Here is an 18,531-nt window from a genome sequence, read left to right as displayed (position 1 = left end):
TTATCAGCTAAAAATACAATATTATGTATATGTATGTGTGTGTATATATATATATATATATGATGTTTTATATAAGCCTCATGGTAACCAAAAAAAAAAAAACCTGCAGTAGACACACAAAAGATAAGATATCAAAGCATACCACTATAAAAATTATCAAATAATGAAGACAGAAAGAAAGGAAGAAAGGAACTACAAAACAGTCAGAAAACAATTTATAAAATGGCAATAGTAAATCCTCACCTACTGATAATTACTTCAAGTGTAAATGGATTAAATTCTCTAATCAAAAAACATAGGGTGGGGGGCTTCCCTGGTGGCGCAGTGATTGGGAGTCTGCCTGCCAATGCAGGGGACACGGGTTCGAGCCCTGGTCTGGGAAGATCCCACATGCCGCGGAGCAACTGGGCCCGTGGGCCACAATTGCTGAGCCTGCACGTCTGGAGCCTGTGCTCCGCAACAAGAGAGGCCGCGATGATGAGAGGCCCGCGCACCGTGATGAAGAGTGGCCCCCACTTGCTGCAACTGGAGAAAGCCGTCGCACCGAAACGAAGACCCAGCACAGCCATAAATAAATAAATAAATAAATAAAAATTGTATAACTTTAAAAAAAAAAAGTCTCTTCTCACTTTTCAAGCCTCTAAAAAAAAAAATTTCAAAACATTAAAAAAAAATATATATATAGGGTGCCTGAATGGTTTAAAAAACAAGATCCAACAATTGTTGCAAGAGACTCACTTTAGCTTTAAGGCACACAAAGGCTGAAAGTGAGGGATGAAAAAAGTATTATATGCAAATGATAAACAAAGAGAGGAGGAGTGGCTGTACTTGTATCAGACAAAATAGAGTTTAAGTCAAAAACTGTCAAAAGAAAAAAAAAAAACTGTCAAAAGAGACAAAGGTCACATATAATGATAAAGGGGTCAGTTTATCAAGAGGATATAATAATTTTAAACAGATATGTAACCAAGCACATATATAAATATATATAAGCACATATTAACTAAACTGAAGAGAGAAATAGACAGTAATATAATAATAGTAGAGGACTTCAATACCCCACTTTCAACTATGAATAGATCATACAGACTGATAATGAAAAGGAAACAGTGGGCTTGAAGAACACTACACAAAAGGCCCTAACAGAACTATATAAAACATTGTATCTAACAGCAATAGAGTACAGCATCTTATCAAGTTATTCTCCAGGATAGATCATATGTTAGGCCACAAAACAAGTCTTAACAAATTTTAAAAGTCTGAAATCATATCCAGTGTCTTTTCTGACTACAATGTTATAAAACTAGAAATCAATAACAGGAGGAAATTTGGGAAATTCGTAACTAAGTGAAAATTAAACAACACACTCCAGAACAACCAATGGATCAAAAAAGAAGTCAAAAGGGAAGTAAAAAGCATCTTGAGAAAAATGAAAATGAAAGCACAACTTATCAAAACTTATGTGATGCAGAAAAAGCCGCAATAAGAAGAAACTATATAGTGATCAATGCCCACATTACAAAAAAAGTAAGATCTCAAATAAACAAACTAACCTTATACCTCAAGGAACTACAAAAAGAACAAACTAAGCCCAAAGTTAGCAAAAGGAAAGAAACAATAAAGATTAGAGTAGAAACAAATGAAATAGAGACTAGAAAAACAATAGAAAAGACCAATGAAACAATGAGTTGGTATTTTGAAAAGATAAACAAAATTGACGAATCTTTAGCTACACTATGAAAAAGGTCTCAAATAAATAAAATCAGAAATGAAAAAGAAGACATTACAACTAATACCACAGAAATGAAAAGGATCATAAGAAACTATTATGAACAATTTATATGTCAACAAATTGGCTGACCAAGAAGAAATGGATAAGTTCCTAGAAACATACACCCTACCAAGACTGAATCATGAATAGAAAATATGAACAGACCAGTAATGAGTAAGGAGATTGAATCAGTAATCAAAAACCTCCCAACAAAGAAAAGCCCAAGCCCAGACAGTTTCATTGGTGAATTCTACTAAATATTTAATGAAAAATTAATGTCAATCCTTCTCAAATTCTTCCAAAAATCAAAGAAGAGGGAACAGTCCCAATCCCATTTTTACAAAGCCAGCATTACCTCAATACTAAAGCCAAATAAAGATACTACAAGAAAAGTAAACTATAGACCAATATCTCTGATGAATACAGATGTAAAAATTCTCAACAAAATACTAGGAAATTGAATTCAACAGCACATTTAAGGGATCAGACACCATGATCAAGCAGGATTTATTTCTGGAATGCAAGGATGGTTCAACATACAGAAATCAATCGATGTGATACAGCACATTAACTGAATGAAGGATAAATATCATATGATCATCTCAGTAGATGTGGGAAAAGTTATTTAACAAAATTCAATATCCTTTCCTGATAAAACTCTTGACATAGAAGGTACAGATGGAAACCTCAACATAATAAAAGCTATATATGACAAACCCACAGATAACATCATACTCAACAGTGAAAGGTTAAAATAGTTTCCTCTAAGGTCATGAACAAGGCAAAGGTGCCCACTCTCACCACTCCTATTCAACACAGTACTGGAAGTCCTAGCCAGAGCAATTAGGCAAGAAAAAGAAATATAAGGCATCAAACTCAAAAAGGAAGAAGTAAAACTGTCTCTGTTTGCAGATGATATGATCTTAGAAAACCCTCAAGGTGCCACTATAAAACTGTTAGAACTAATAAATGATTTCAGTAAAGTTGCAGAATACACAATCAACATACAAAAATCAGTTGCGTTGCTATACACTAACAATGAACCATCTGAAAAAGAAATAAAGAAGAAAAATCCTATTTACAATAGCTTTAAAACGATCAAGTACTTAGGAATAAATTTAACCAAGTAGGGGAAAGCTCTGTACACTGAAAACAATAAATATTGATGACAGGAACTAAGAAGACACAAATAAATAGAAAGATATACTATGTTCATGGGTTGGAAGAATTTTAAAATATCTATACTACTCATAGCAATCTACAGATTCAATGGAATCCCTATCAAAATTTCAATGGCAGTTTTCAAAGAAATAGAAAAAAGTCCTAATATTTATATGGAACCACAAAAGATCACATATAGCCACAGCAGTCTTGAGGAAAAAGAACAAAGTTAGAGGCATCACAGTACCTGATTTCAAAAAATACTACAAAGTTTTAGTATTCAAAATAAGATGGTTAGCAATAATAACAGACATGCAGACCAATGGAACACAACAGAGAGCTCAGAAATAAATCCACACAATTATGAACTTCATCAAAGATGCAAGAAACAAACAATTGGAGAAAGGATAGTTTCTTCAATAAATGGTACTGAGAAAACTGGTTTTCCACATGTGGAAGAATGAAATTGGACCCTTATCTTACTACATATACAAAAATCAACTCAATATGAATTGAAGATTTCAATGTAAGACCTGAAACCATACAACAATCAGAACAAAACATAGGGGAAAATCTTCTTGACATTGGTCTAGGCAATAATGATTCAGACATGCCACCAAAAGCACAGACAACAAAAGCAAAAGTAGAAGACAGGATTTCATCAAGCTAAAAAGCTTCTGCACAGTAAAGGAAACAATCAACAAAGTGAAGGGACAACCTATGAAATGGGAGAAAATATTTGCAAACCATCCCATCTGAAAAGGGGTTAATATCCGAAATATATAAGGAATTCAAACAAATGAATAGCAAGAAAACAATTTGATTGTACCCTGTTGGTGGAAATGTAAATTGGTACAACCATTGTGGAAAACAGGACAAACATTCCTCAAAAACGTAAGACTAGAACTACCATATTATCCAGCTAACCTACTTCTGGGTATATACCCAAAGGAAATGAAATCAAGACTCAAAGAGATATCTGCACCCCCAGGTTCATTACAGCATTAATTATAATAGACCAGATATGGAAATAATACAGGTGTCTGTCAATGGATGAACAGCCAAAGAAGAGGTGGTACACATATAAAATGGAATATTACTCAGCCATGAGAAAGAAGGAAATCCTGCCTGTTGTGACAACTTGGATGAACTTGGAGGACATTATGCTAAATGAAATAATCTAGAAAGAGAAAGACAAACACTGCATGATTTCACCTTACATGTGCAATCTAAAAAAAAAAAGTTTTTTTTTTAAGTGAAACTCATAGAAGCAAAGTAGTATAATGATGGTTCCCAGGGACTGGTGGGGGCAGATGGGGAGATGTTGATCAAAAGGTACAGAGTTGTAGTTATGTAGGATGCATAAATCTAGAAATCTAATGTACAGGCATGATGACTATACTTAATACTGTATTGAACACTGAAAATATACTGAGAGTAGATTTCAGTTGCAGTCATCACACAATAAACGGTAACTATGTGAGGAGATATGTTAACTAGCTTGACTGTAGTAACCATTTCACTATGTATATCAAACCATCATGTTGTACACCTTAAATATGTACAATTTAAATAAATTAATTAATTAAATGAAATGTAAAATACTGCTGTATACAAGGTTATTCAATTATTTAAGAAAATTGAAGGTAAGGGTACTTGTCTAATACGAGTATCTTCTAACTGCCCTCCCACACACACTGTATTTTTTTAACCAGTGACTAACTTTGCATAAAATGTAGATTGCGTAAACAGTGGCATATCAGAGTTCCATGCAAGAAAATAAGTGCATGGCCTTGCAAGAATTCTGCCACATTCCATACTAAAAAGCAGGTTTCTGTTTCCAGTGTTGTCAAGCTTTAAGGATAATAATTTTATCATGGTTTAAAGAAACATATAAATTGTTATTATACATGTTATTAAATGACAAGGATATACTTTGCCTTAGGCACACAAAATATTCAATAGGAAAACAGTATTTAGCCATATTCTAGATAATCGATTTTTAAACTACTTAAAATACGTCCTTATTAATTTCACATTACTAGGATAAAGAACTCATACTGAGAAAACTATCTATTCCCAAAGAGTTGGAAGAAGAATGACAGGGAAATCAGGGCAGCCCTAAGCACCCATCCTACTTCCACTATGTATTAGCTGTACCTGCGGCACATCTGTCAATCTCTTCACCCCACAGTTTCCTGATCTGTAATCTGGGCACTCTCTAACTTATAGAATTATTGTGAGAATTAAATGAGATAGTGAATGTAAAAGGTAGGTGTGCTCCCACCTACCTTTAGCTTATCCTAAAAAGAGTTTTTACTGTCACTTGAATTAAAAAGGTCACAGGAATCATAAAGCACTTCTGAGACAGTGTGCTTTTACATTTTTTTTTTTCATTTTGAAGAAAACATTCAGAGCAAAGTGTAAATAAAGCTAATGAAGCTCATATTGCTAATGTCATGGTGAATAATAGGAATTATAAAAACTACGTTGGAGTATTAAATTGCTTATTTATTAGTCACCAATATAAGTTTGAACATGATTAAACTTATTTTTAATAAAGACAATAAAGAAAATAAACACTAGCATAACCATGAGTACTCAGAAAGATTAGCATATTGTGAATTGATACCTTTATAATGTACTAAAACATTTTAAAGTAATAGTAATCAAGCATTTATGACATAACATGGAAGTTTCATTATTTTTCCATGTAGATTTCAAAATAATTTTTATGTCATTACTTCTCATGTCACATGGTCTTACAAAAGTTTTGCTTGAAAAAATTAAGAATATATCATCAATTAATACAAAAATTTCTTCTAAATATATTAAAAGTTTTCTGGTAAAGATATATTTATAGTTACTGAGAAAAGCCAAATCAAAACATGTATCAGCACATATAATTTCACCTTAATTACAAATTGTCATTCAATATAAAAGAAGCTTTCTTTTACTAGATATGAATCTACACAGCCATATAGGAGCAAAAAATTCTATTTATCTTCATCTGTGAACGTCAAATGGGCTATAGTTAAAACACCCTATTAAGCAATTTGGTGATTCTATTTATAAGTATATGTAGGTGGTGACAGTCAATCATAGGCCTTCATTTAATTTAATATCTGTCAACTTCATCAAGCTCTAAAATAGACATCATAGTTTACATGTACCTATTGAGGTTTTACATTTTTAAAAAAATCACTTGTAACTGCCTTGGGCCAGAGATTAGAGGAATTACCTTAACTGAGAGACTGTGTTCAATTCATCATACCACCTGAATTTTGTGTCAGTTTTGACACAGAGTTATTTTATTCAGTTTAGAATCTGTCTCTGATAGTGGTCAAGAGACACACCTGTGGGAGAACAGTACTAGTATCCTTTACCCTAAAACATTAGGAATGTACCCTGACATAATTACTCATAGTATTCTTTAATAATCTAGCATTGATCTGCCATTTGTTAATATACCGAAGGGATATTAGCTGTTTCTCTGCGTGACAGGGAGAACGATATGACTAGATAATTTAAAGGTAAAAATCTCATACCTTAGGTAGTAATTAATCAAGATAATGAAAAATTATCACAGGCAAAATGGGGGTTGAAAAGATGCTACATAGAAGATATCAAGGCCTAGGTAAAGATAGCAGCAATGACTATACTTAGGATAAAATAGTGAAAGTAATAATGTAAACTAAGCTGATGGGGATGTTTGGGGATGGGAGAAGGGTTATTTAAAGGCTTAATGCATTTCACCCCTGTGTTCATAGCTGCACTATTCACAATAGCCAAGACATGGAAACAACCTAAATGTCCATCGACAGATGAATGGATAAAGAAGATATGGTGTATGTATACACACATACACACACACACACACACACACTACTCAGCCATGAAAAAGAATGAAATAATGCCATTTGCAGCAACATGGATGCAACTAGAGATTATCATACTAAGTATGTCAGAAAGAGAAAGACAAATACCACACGCTATCACTTAGATGTGAAATCTAAAATATGACACAAATGAACCTATCTACGAAACAGAAACAGACTCAGAGAGAACAGACTTGTGGTTGCCAAGGGGGAGGGGGCTGGGAGAGGGATGGAGTGGGGGGTTGTGGTGAGCAGATGTAGGCTATTATATACAGAATGGATAAACAACAAGGTCCTACTGTATAGCACAGGGAACTATATTCAGTATCCTGTGATAAACCATAATGGAAAAGAATATGAAAAAAAGAATGTATACGTATGTATAACTGAATCACTTTGCTGTACAGCAGAAATTAACACAACATTGTAAAACAACTATACTTCAATTTTAAAAACTGAAGGCTTAATGCATTTCATATACTGCATACTACTACTCAAGAGTATAAGGAGGCTATCTTATATGCAGGTTTGTGGGGCTTTAGAAAACAATCTGCTTTTTGTTCATGCTGTTCCCTCTGCCTGGTCTGTCAGCTTTTAAAGGGCAGGGGTATGATTAACCATTGTGACATCAATACTGAGCACAGTGCCTGACGCAGAGCAGGTACTTAAAATACTTCTTGGGGAAAAAGTTGGTTAAATTTGAGTAGGTACCATGGAGTATACTACAAGCCCATATTCACTATGCCACTGGATTCTCACAACAGTATAAAGTAGGTATTAGAAATTGTAGATGAAGCAATTGAAATTCATCAGAGATTAAATGAGAGCCTTGGCTCTGAAGTCAGGTGCCTGGGTTTGAATCCCAAATCGACTGCTTTCTAGTTCTGCAACTCTAGGCAAGTCAACCTCTTAATTTTCCTACCTGTTAAACGGGGATACTGCCCTGTACAGACTCTCCTCAGAAATTACATTTAGATAAGAAATAAAGTAAGAGACACTGCTATTTATCCACAATTCCATGACCTCTCTTTTTCAACTAAGAACACTGAGCTTTTTGAAGAAAAGTATTAGGAAAAAAACTACATTCACTGCTTTCATAAAAATACTTTCCTTGACCCAGTTGTCGAAGGTCCCTTTCACTACATTGAGGCTAGATCTAATAACGAAATCTGAGGAAAAGTTATACCAGGATTCAGAGACAATTGCTGAAACAAACCAAACTCCACCACTTCCTTCAGAGTGAACCATCACCCCTTTCTCTGATTATGTTTCATCTTGCTGAGGCTGGCAAGCAGGAATTGTTCAGAAGAAGCACGGCTGGCAACATACTCAGAGAAAAGGCAAAGTATAGTGAGTCAAACATGAAACAGAACTTTCCTTTAAACACACATTAAAATTCAGAAAAAGTCAAATAGCGTGGTTTAACAATCAGGCTCAGTCTGAAGTCAGACTGCCTGGGATCAAATCCTGAGAGTGTCACTTGTGAGCAATATGTATTGGGCAAGTTACTTATCTCTGTGCTTTCAGATTCCTCATCTGTAGATTGAGGCTAATTGTGGTACTTAGTAAGGCTCTGGAGAAGATTAAATGAGATATTTCATACAAAGCATGCATCATGGTGGCAGTCATACAGTAAGTGCTCAATAAATACTCAAGAACTTTTGTTTAAAACTCAGCAAGCTGCAATCAAATTAACTCTGTATGTCCATACCAGTGAGTTTGGAACTCTATGAATTTGTTTTGGTGATTTTTTTTTAATAGGTAACATAAAACCATTTTAACCATTTTGAACTGTACAATTCAGTGACATTAATTACATTCACGATGTTGTACAGTCATCACCACTAACCATTTCCAGAACTTTCTCATCACCCCAAAAACTCTGTACCCATTCAACACTAGCTCCCCGTTCCCCTCCTGCTTCACATCTGGAATCCTCTGCCACATCAGTAAACAAAGGATGTTGCGGCCATCAAGCCATTAGCCACTGCAGCTGCCCAGACGGTGAGCCCTGAGGGAACTCAGGATGGAGACAAACAAGCTGCCTGCCACCATCACCAGCCACTGCAGAGGCCCCCCCCAATGGTGCACCCTGATGGGAGTCAGGATGGAAAAAAGCAGGATACTGGCCCTAGATAATTATGATGCATATCAAAGGAATGATTTCAATGAGCCCAGACTCTCACATCTTCCTGTACATAGAAAAGCACTAAATTCATTAACTTGAGATGTCTGGTTTTCCTTAATTAACAGTCATCTTTCCATGTTCTGACTAGCTGGTTTTTGTTGCAGAAACTGCTGTATCTCCTGGCTTTTACTTTACCTCTTGGGAACAGCCACACAGAGCTATCTGTGTTTAGGTCTTCAGAAAGTCTGCCAAATTAAACGTTCTCAACTGCTAGGTTCTGCCTTCTTTTTCCTCAGTCGACACCTCTACTCTACTTTCTGTCTCCATGAATTTGCGTAGTCTAAGTACCTCATATAAATGAAATCAAACAATATTTGTCCTTTTGTGTCTGGCTTGTTTCACTCAGCATAATGTCTTCAAGGCTTATCCATGTTGTAGCATATATCAGATTATCACTCCTTTTAAGGCTGAAGAATGTTTCCATATATATGATTTTTTTCCATACATTTTGTTTGTTTCATACATTTCGTCAATGGACATTTGGGTTGTTAACACCTTTTGGTTTCTGTGAATAATGCTGCCATGAACACTGGTGTACAGGTATCTGAGTCCTTACTTTCAATTACCTTGGGTATATGTCTAGAAGTAGAATTGCTGAATTAAATGGTAATTCTATGTTTAACTTTTTGAGGAACTACCAAACTGTTTTCCGGGAGCTCTATTGCATTTAAACTCCTTCTCAACCACTGGATCCTTATGAGGCTTCAATATTTAAGCTTTTTGCCCCCTCCATCTCTAAAACAAAGATAATATCACTTCCCAAAGATTGAGGTGATGTTTCTTAATCAACAGCATCCCTATCTAAAAAGGTGCTATCAAACAAAAATATGAAACAGTAGTATTCTTCAGAGCATTTTAAATCTATGCATCTGGGCATAGCTCTTGCTATTGGAAACCCTAAAATTAAAAGGCATTGAGTGATATAAGCAAAATCATGGAGTAGGCAGCTCCAAACTCCCATTCCTTCATAGAAATATTTAAAAAAACAAAAAAAACAACAAAAAAACTAGAACTACCGAAATCAACTTTGTCAGAACTCTGGAAAAAGAGTCACAGGTATACAGCAACAAAGTGAATGCTGAATCAAGAAAAAGGCATTGTAAAACTGGTAGGCGAGATTTGTAGCATATTAAAACCCTTGCCCTCTCCAGCTCAGCAGCAGTCTTGAAAACAGCAGCACCCTCCCTATACGGGACGCTGGTCTCTGGTTCCAAAGGAAGCAGGGCAGACCTTACTTGAAAATTATTGTTTGTCTATTCGAACCTGTCTGGGACTACCTGAAGGACTGATGCAAGGTGTTCACCTCTGTTTCACCTAACTCAGAACCCCCTCAGAGCAGAAAAGCAGCAGGCTTTGCTGGCAAGCATTACTTATACCAAGTGCCCCTAAAACCAAGTTCTCTTGCTGAGTTTAAGATCAATCTCTCTATGCAAAACTTCATTCCCTTTCTTGTCCTCTCTGACCTCAATCCTGTGCTAACTGAACACAAACATACCAGTCAGATGACTAAAATTGCTGTTGTCGATAACAGTATCATTAATGTACTAAAATTACTATTATAGATATCATCATTAACATACAAACTCAAGTTGTTTCTCTAAGGCAAGATAAGCTAATAGATTTCCCGAAGCTACGGACCACCTGGCCTGAAAATTGTAAACCAGAGACATACTGACTCCTGAAACACTGACTAAGAAATGTCACAAAATGACAATCCCAGCCTCTCTTTCTTCCCCTAAAAAAAACAAAAAACAAAAAACAAAAACAAAAAAACCCCATAACTTAAAGACCAAGTTGAATTGGATCTAAGACTTGGTTCCCACTCCCTCACTTGGTGCCTTGCAAAAAACCCTTATTTTACTGCAAACACCAGCTCTCAGAGTTTGTGCCGGAGTTTCTGCTGGGGGCACAGAAGCCCTTGCTTTGTTACATTATCAGGTGATCAAAAAATCTGCAGCCACCTGGGGCAAAAAATTCACAACTGAGGCATACAATAGACTACTTAAAACCAGGGAGCAAAGGCCAGGGATAGAGTTTCTTTGGGAAATCAGAGCATTCAAAAGCGCTGGCATATACTAGGGAATTTAGAAAGTTACACATATGCCCAGGCCAGGATGCATGCTTAGAAGGGACGGGAGAACACCTTAAGCTTTCCCCACTGGATGAATAAGCTCAGTGGCAGCAGGAAGTGAAGGCTGAGGCAGAATTGTAAATGGCCTGGCTAAGTGTTAAAGGAAGGACCTAAACATAGAGCCATAAGGAATGGAAAAGGAATACAAACCATGACTTCAATCAAGAACAGCCAACCTTAAGAGGGAGAATATAATTTCCAGAGTTACCACATTATAATATTCAAGTGTCCAGTTTTCAACAACAAAAAGTCACACAGCATACAAAGAAACACTAAAGTATGGCCCATTCAGAGGAAATAAACTGACAGAAGCATCCTTGAGGAAGCCCAAATGTTGGATTAGAAAAACACTTTAAATCACCTGTCTTAAATATGCCCAAAGAGCTAATGGAAACCATGGACAAAGAACTAAAGGCAATCAGGAAAACAATGTTATGAACAAAATAAGAATATCAATTAAAGAGATAGTAATTATCAACAGAAGTGAAACAAAAACTCTGGGACTTAAAAATACAGTGATTGAAATGAAAACTTCACTAAGGGGATTCAACAGCAGACTTGAGCAAGCAGGAAAAAGAATCAGTGAACTTAGTAAGATGTTAAAGAAAAAATGTTGCCTGCCATATCAGTAAACAAAGGATGTTGCAGCCATCAAGCCATCACAGTACAGCTGCCCAGAAGGTGAACCCTGAGGGAACTCAGGATAGAAAGAGGATGCCCACCCTCTAACAGTCAGCCACTGCAGCCACCCCAATGATGCACCCAGAGGAGACTCAGGATAAGAAAGCACAGGATACTGGCCCCAGAAAGCTGAGGCGTCAAAGGAATGATTTCAATGAGCCCAGACTCTTGCATCTTCCCATTCATAGAAAAGCGCTAAATTCCTTGAGATGTCTGGTTTTCTTTAGTTAACAGTGATCTTTTGATGTTCCGACTACCTGGCCTTTGTTGCAAAAACTCCCACGTATCCTGGCTCCTCCCTTACCTCTTCAGAGCAGTTCCTTAGAGCTATCTGAGAGGCTGTCTCCCGGGCTTACGTTCTCAGTTTTGTCGCCAAATAAAACTTAATTCTCAACTGTTAGGTTGTGCTTTTTTTTTTTTTTTCAGTTGACAAAGATAATTATCCTATCAGACAACAACGCCCAATCTAGAAAACAGTGCTACCACTTGGAATGTCTACTAAGTGCTTCATTTCATCCATAGCCATTAATTTATAAGGAGCCAGGTTGAGAGGAGTCAGGTCGCTTGCCTTAGGTCACAGGGCAGCTTGACTGTGGCCTGAGCTCCTAACCACAGACCTGTGCTGCTCCCTCTAAAGGCAGAGGCTGCCACCTGAGGGCACAGGAGGAGAATGTGCCATGCAAAGCAAATGGTAATTATGCTATAATTACATAAGATATCCCTTTGACCCCAGGTCAGGTCAGAAGGAAGCTGGCTCATTTTCAACTTTATCTCTCATAATACTAGTACGTAGTGTTGAGGAAAAGGAAGGAATATTTCCTTTTAACTGCTTAAATGTGTTTAGCCAGCAACTGAAGATATTTAAATGTTGAGCACTCTTCTCTCTATTTTCATGGCACTAACTTGAACCTTTGAGAGAGGAAATTTTGGAAGGAAAAAAAAAGGAACAAAGCACAGAGAGTCTAGCATAGAAACTACAAAACCATGTATTAAAATTTATTTCTGATCCATTTTCCAAACTTATGGCCAAGATATGCATGAGCATATGCAGGTGATTTGAGGAATTTAGTTATGCAATGGCTCAAAGAATCGTCATATGAAATTACAGCAATGAAGGCATTTTTTTCAATGTCAATATAAAGAAGGAGAGACATCAAAACAGCCACAACTTTATTTTAGGCAGCGTCTTGAAAATTACTATTAATACCTCAGGACTGTTTTGGGGGATGGGACTCAAACAAGGATGAAAGACCACTACTTTCACTAGCTAAATCAGTCATGTTTAAAGTGTTTTAGTAGGAATGTGCCATCATAGCAGACTCTGACATATAAACATTCAAAAGATTATCCTTATTTTCTTCTCATATGCCACAAAGGGCACTTTTCTTGAGTGGAAAGAACAGCACTTCTTACAGCTTGTTTGCGTTGCTGAGCCCTTAAAGCAGCAGAGCTCTAATTATTCGTTAGGAAATTTAATGAGCCACACTAAGCCAATGTCTAGCTCTACAAGCTTACCTGATTATTTAAGCACCTCTGCCTCCAGCCAGACTGTCCTGAACTCAAAAACCATTCTTTATTTTCTCCTTTCATATAAAAGGTTCACTTAGTTAGGATACACATTTGTCTGACTATCCTCAACTCAATATTTAGATTTTATATACAGCAGATCTGAAAAAGCATTTCAAGAAACGAACTTCACGAAACTCCAAGGGAATTTGACAAACGCATGCCCATGAGAGCTCTCACAGGCTGTTTAAGGGCAGAGTCTGAGAAATGGGGAATGACTGCCAATAGGTAAGGGATTTCTCTTTGTGGTGATGAAAATGTTCTAAAACTGACTGTGGTAATGACTGCACGGCTTTGTGAATATACTAAAAATCACTGAATTGCTGTATACTTTAAATGTATGAGTGAATTAGATAGTATGTGAATTCTCTCTCAGTCAAGCTGTTAAAAATGTATTGGTTTCAAGTATACTTCAGTAAAAAATTTTAAAATATTATTGATTCATTGTCATTCATTTTTAGGATGTTTCCCTAAAGCTACACCAGATTTAACCACAGTGAAAACTTGATGTAATGCAGCTTGAAACCCTGCTCCATTCTCTTAAGAAAAAAAAAAATTCTTGTAACATAATGCCAACTGGACTTTTCCTGGGGACAAGTTCCAGGTTTTTAGCAGGTTTACAGAAATGCTGCTTCCAGAAAACCAGTAAATAATGATGTCCCCTAATACTATTGCTCCAATTTTTTCCCCTAGTACTAGCTTTTGGATATATTAAAAATTACTACAAATTAAACCAGGTAAGCATAATAGTGAATAAATTCACCTTAATGTATGTTACCAAAAAACTGCTGAGAGGGCATCCACCTACAAAAAACTTATTTCTGGTTTGGAATTGAATATCATGTTTTATATGTCATTTCACTTCACATTTGAGAAGCTACTCTATTATTAGAAAAGTACTTATCTGCTAATTTTGTGAAACTTTATTTACTTAGGATCTTAGAATTAAATAGTAAAGAGTAAATATGCCCATAGATCTCTAACCATAAACTCTGCATTTTTAGTTTTGACATGAAGAATGGATTAGCAAGAAACAAGACGGGGGACATCTTTAGGGGTCTTTTGCAGTACTCCAGCTAAAGATGATGATTAAAAACAAAAACGTACCAACGTACCGCTTACACATGAAAAACTCTATAGATACACTGGAGGTGAATCACCAAATTTTAATTGAGTTTAGACTATACCATTTCTATTCAGAAATCTGAGAAATTCACAGCTCAGAAAGGAGTTTTATAGATATATGTAGATGAACATCATTATTACACAGATGAGGAAACTAAAGTACAGAATGGTTAAGTCTCACCAAGTGACCCAGAACCAGAAGTAAGATTTGAACTTAGGTTGTACAACTCCTAATTCAGTTTTCTTACACTCTTAAACTCATTTTATTAAAGATATATAAAATAATTTTTAAAATAATCTGTATAAAGGCTGCCCCTACCTTTTATAAATCATATATTTCAAATGCATAAGGGGACAGTAATTTTATACATATCTGCTCACTGATAATCACTGAATAACTTGAAATTAAATAATCACACCTAGGGTAACTGGAATAGGTCATGGAAAGAAGAAATAAAAGGAGCCATGCATCTTGAAGCTATGACTGACCCTTACATATATGCAACTAGGTCTCAGTTCTTAAAAACATCACTAGATCAGATTAGAAAGGAACCAATAGCACTTGAATTATGGTTACTGAATAAATCAATTTATATACAGATAGCACTGTATATATCATCTGTTTACACTTAGTTCTTTTAAGAAAATGCTTTCATATCTCTTGTCAAAAATTTTTTTAATTTGCTTTAAGTCTACTAAGGAAAAGCAAAAAAAAAAGGGATCCATTAATTGGAAAGCCAAATGAGTTTAATGAGTTACATTAACAAGTTATCAAACTGCCCGACTGAATAAACGAGGATTGATTTGTAGAAACTGGAACGTTTCATATTTTACTGCAAATAAACAAATACAAATAAAAAATAGGATATGGACAGACTGGCTATGTTTCTAATCAGCCAAAGAAGCAGAAGAGAGGAGACACTCCATTTTGTTCACTAGAGCAGCTGCTAGTGTGGGTAAAGTGGTGCTACACTAAAGAGTCCCAGTCTAGGGTGTCGAGAACTGTCTAGAGACAAATGGTTCTGATCAAAAATAACCAGAGGCTGCCTCTTCCCAAGGGTGCCCTGTGATTCAGGCAAAAAAGTCCACAGCTCCAAATTTTAACTGCCAAATTACAAGCCAGATGAGAAATACTGTGATTTACTTTGTAACCAAAGTAATATAAAGCTAGATGTCTTATTCAACATTGTTAGATGACGTATATTATTACATGTTAATGTTTACCACTCACCTACTAAGTGAGATGGAAAGATCCTATAAAGAGGTTGAGTAAGATTGTACTAGCCCATAAACTCACAGGGTAGAAATTAAAGCCAAAGTGATGAAAGAAGAAAACTTTTAAGGCTGATATTGGTAGAAAATGGTCTAATATATAAAGGAAGGAGGCTATATATAGATATATTTAAAGCACCTAGTGAGAAGACAGGTACAATGAATGTCAATTTCAGCACATTTATTACATCAGAATGCTGGGAACAGCCATAAAGAAGTGGTTAAATACCTTATGGTACACCCATATAATGGAACACTATAGAGACATACATCACATGCACGGCATACCACACAGCTGTATCTGTACGTGCTATCACAGAACTAGTTCTGGAATATATTAAGAGAAGAAAAGCAAGAAGCAGGACAATACACACAGTATGGGATGGAAGACTTTATTCTTAAACAATAGTATAAATAATTTTTTAAAAATACCTTGTGGTATCTTCTTAACAGTGCCTTTTTTGCTTCTTGAACTTCTTTTTCCAGGTATTTTTTGGTCCTTTCTCAAGAAGGCCTGGCCATCTTTGGGGCCTTCACAAGCAGTGTTTTCCAAGTTCTCACTTGCAGCCACCTCACAGCTTGATGTGCAGCTTTCATTATTGTTGAGACTGTCCGGCTCAAACACTTCAGGTTTGCCCATTGCACTGTCACTGCTGGTCAGAAGCTCATGCCCATCCCCATCCCCATCAAGCTGATTTTCATTTTCATCTGATGCAGAGGGCAAGCATGTTACAATACTTTCCACACCATCACCAGGATGACATCCATCTTGTGGTTCTATCTGCAGATTATATGTAGGAGTTTCGCTGTCATCCATTAGAGCATCTTTTGTTGAACCGTTTAAGTTTCATTAAAGTCCTTCAATGTCTACAATAACAAAAAGAAAAAACATTCATTTTTTAAACTCTGGATTTTCACTGATCTTTGATTTTCCTCTTCTCCTGGGTTGTTTTACTGTAAGTAGGGAAGAGAGAAATGACTAAGGCTTATTCCTACTACTTCTATCCCACTTACAACCCTACCCCATCTCACCTAGTTCTTGCTTGAATACAATGGTTCTAAACCCTGGCTGCATGTTTATTGCCTATGGAGCTTGTCAAATTTCTATCACAGACCTCTGAAATCTAAATCTCTGGGGATCGAGCCCAAACACTGATATATTTTTTGAAGTTCTCTAGATTATTCTGAAGTGCATCACGTTGGGACCACTGCCTTGAAGAAAGAAATTAATGGTTAAATAAGGTTGTCTGCTAAAACCAATCACTCATGTTATCCCTGGATACTTAACAGACAAGTGAAAGTTACTTGTGTAAGTTGTTATATGGCCAAACAGCAGCAATATTTACAAATGAAAACATTTAAAAATAGTTTTAAAATAAATTTTTTAAAAAGTATACGGGGGAAAATTCAGGTAGCATATATTTATACTATATTCTCATTACATCCTTCCTAAAAATAAGCCCTGAAAAGTACCTTAGAATTGTCAACAGATTCCTTTTATACAATTAAAAAAAAAAAAAAGAGGGCCATGATTAACTCTAGGCTATTTAGTTTAAGACTTGGAAAAAAATCTCAATCTACTCCAAGAATCCTTCTAACATTTTAAAGATATACAAAATAGATTTTAAGCCTTGTATCAGTCATGTTTTACACTCTCTTCTCATCCAAAAGTATATTACATTTTAAGATAAATCATGCCAGCCAGATTTAGATATTTTTATGCTTGCCAAGTATTACTTTGGATTTGAATGAAATATAATATTTCAGCAATTTTGAGAAAAACTCAGTGATAAAGAATTTTGTAAATTCTTCAAACTAATAAATAGAAATGTTTATTTGCTCTTTAGAAAGTCAGTAAATATATACAGTAAGTAAATATATATTTAAGTAAAGTAAAATTTTTTAAAAAACAGGAAAACAAAGTATAAAACAAAACATGAGCTCTGCACTGACTGTATCACATGCTTTCAACTATTTTGCAACTGGAATATTTTATTTTATTCAGACATAAAAGTACTGCTTGTCAAATATAAAAATATCTAAATCTGGCTGGTATCATTTTCCTTAAAATATATACTATATAGCTCCACTAAGAGGTATGTAATATGAAAAGTAAAATGATTTAACTTGACTATAATAACTTAGTTTAGACCTAAATGAATTCTAACTAGAGTATAATTTTTAATTGAAAAGTAAATTTTTTAAAAAATAAATTTATTTATTTATTTAATTTATTTTTGGCTGCATTGGGTCTTCGTTGCTGCGCGCAGGCTTTCTCTAGTTGCGGCGAGCAGGGGCTACTCTTCATTGCGGTGCACGGGCTTCTCATTGTGGTGGCCTCTTGTTGCAGAGCACGGGCTCTAGGCACACAGACTTCAGTAGTTGTGGCACACAGGCTCAGTAGTTGTGGCTCGTGGGTTCTAGAGCGCTGGCTCAGTAGTTGCGGCACACGGGCTTAGTTGCTCCATGGCATGTGAGATCTTCCCAGACCAGGGCTCAAATCCGTGTCCCCTGCATTGACAGGAGGATTCTTAACCACTGCGCCACCAGGGAAGTCCCAGTAATTATTATTTTAATAAAGTGTCTTCAAGATCTCTATTATGAGAGAATCCAAATTCAAATGAGACTTTAAAAGTGCCATGTGGCTAATATGGTGGAAACAACCCAAATGCCACTGACGGATGAGGAGAGAAGCAAAATGTGATATATTCATGCAATGGAATATTATTCAGCCACAAAAAGGAATGAAGTTCTGATA

General features: G+C 35.8%; 1 protein-coding gene across 4 annotated transcripts in view; it reads right to left on the bottom strand.

Annotated features, from left to right (window-relative positions):
• Positions 1-18,531, bottom strand: part of CNST (consortin, connexin sorting protein) — a 128,505-nt gene that overhangs the window by 61,258 nt on the left and 48,716 nt on the right. For 2 of the 4 annotated variants that reach the window (XM_068541711.1, XM_068541713.1), the window contains exon 2: positions 16,206-16,640. The exons of 1 other annotated variant lie outside the window; for it this stretch is intronic. In XM_068541711.1, coding sequence (XP_068397812.1) covers positions 16,206-16,590 — 385 coding nt within the window. In that variant the 5' untranslated portion in view covers positions 16,591-16,640. Of the gene's footprint in view, positions 1-16,205; positions 16,641-18,531 lie in introns of those variants that run through there. One more of the 4 variants, XM_068541715.1, reaches the window with a different exon arrangement.

This window comes from Eschrichtius robustus, chromosome 3 (assembly GCF_028021215.1).
Source record: "Eschrichtius robustus isolate mEscRob2 chromosome 3, mEscRob2.pri, whole genome shotgun sequence".
Classification (NCBI taxonomy): domain Eukaryota; kingdom Metazoa; phylum Chordata; class Mammalia; order Artiodactyla; family Eschrichtiidae; genus Eschrichtius; species Eschrichtius robustus.
Note: the sequence above shows the minus strand (reverse complement) of the source record. Positions and strands in the feature narration are given on the sequence as shown.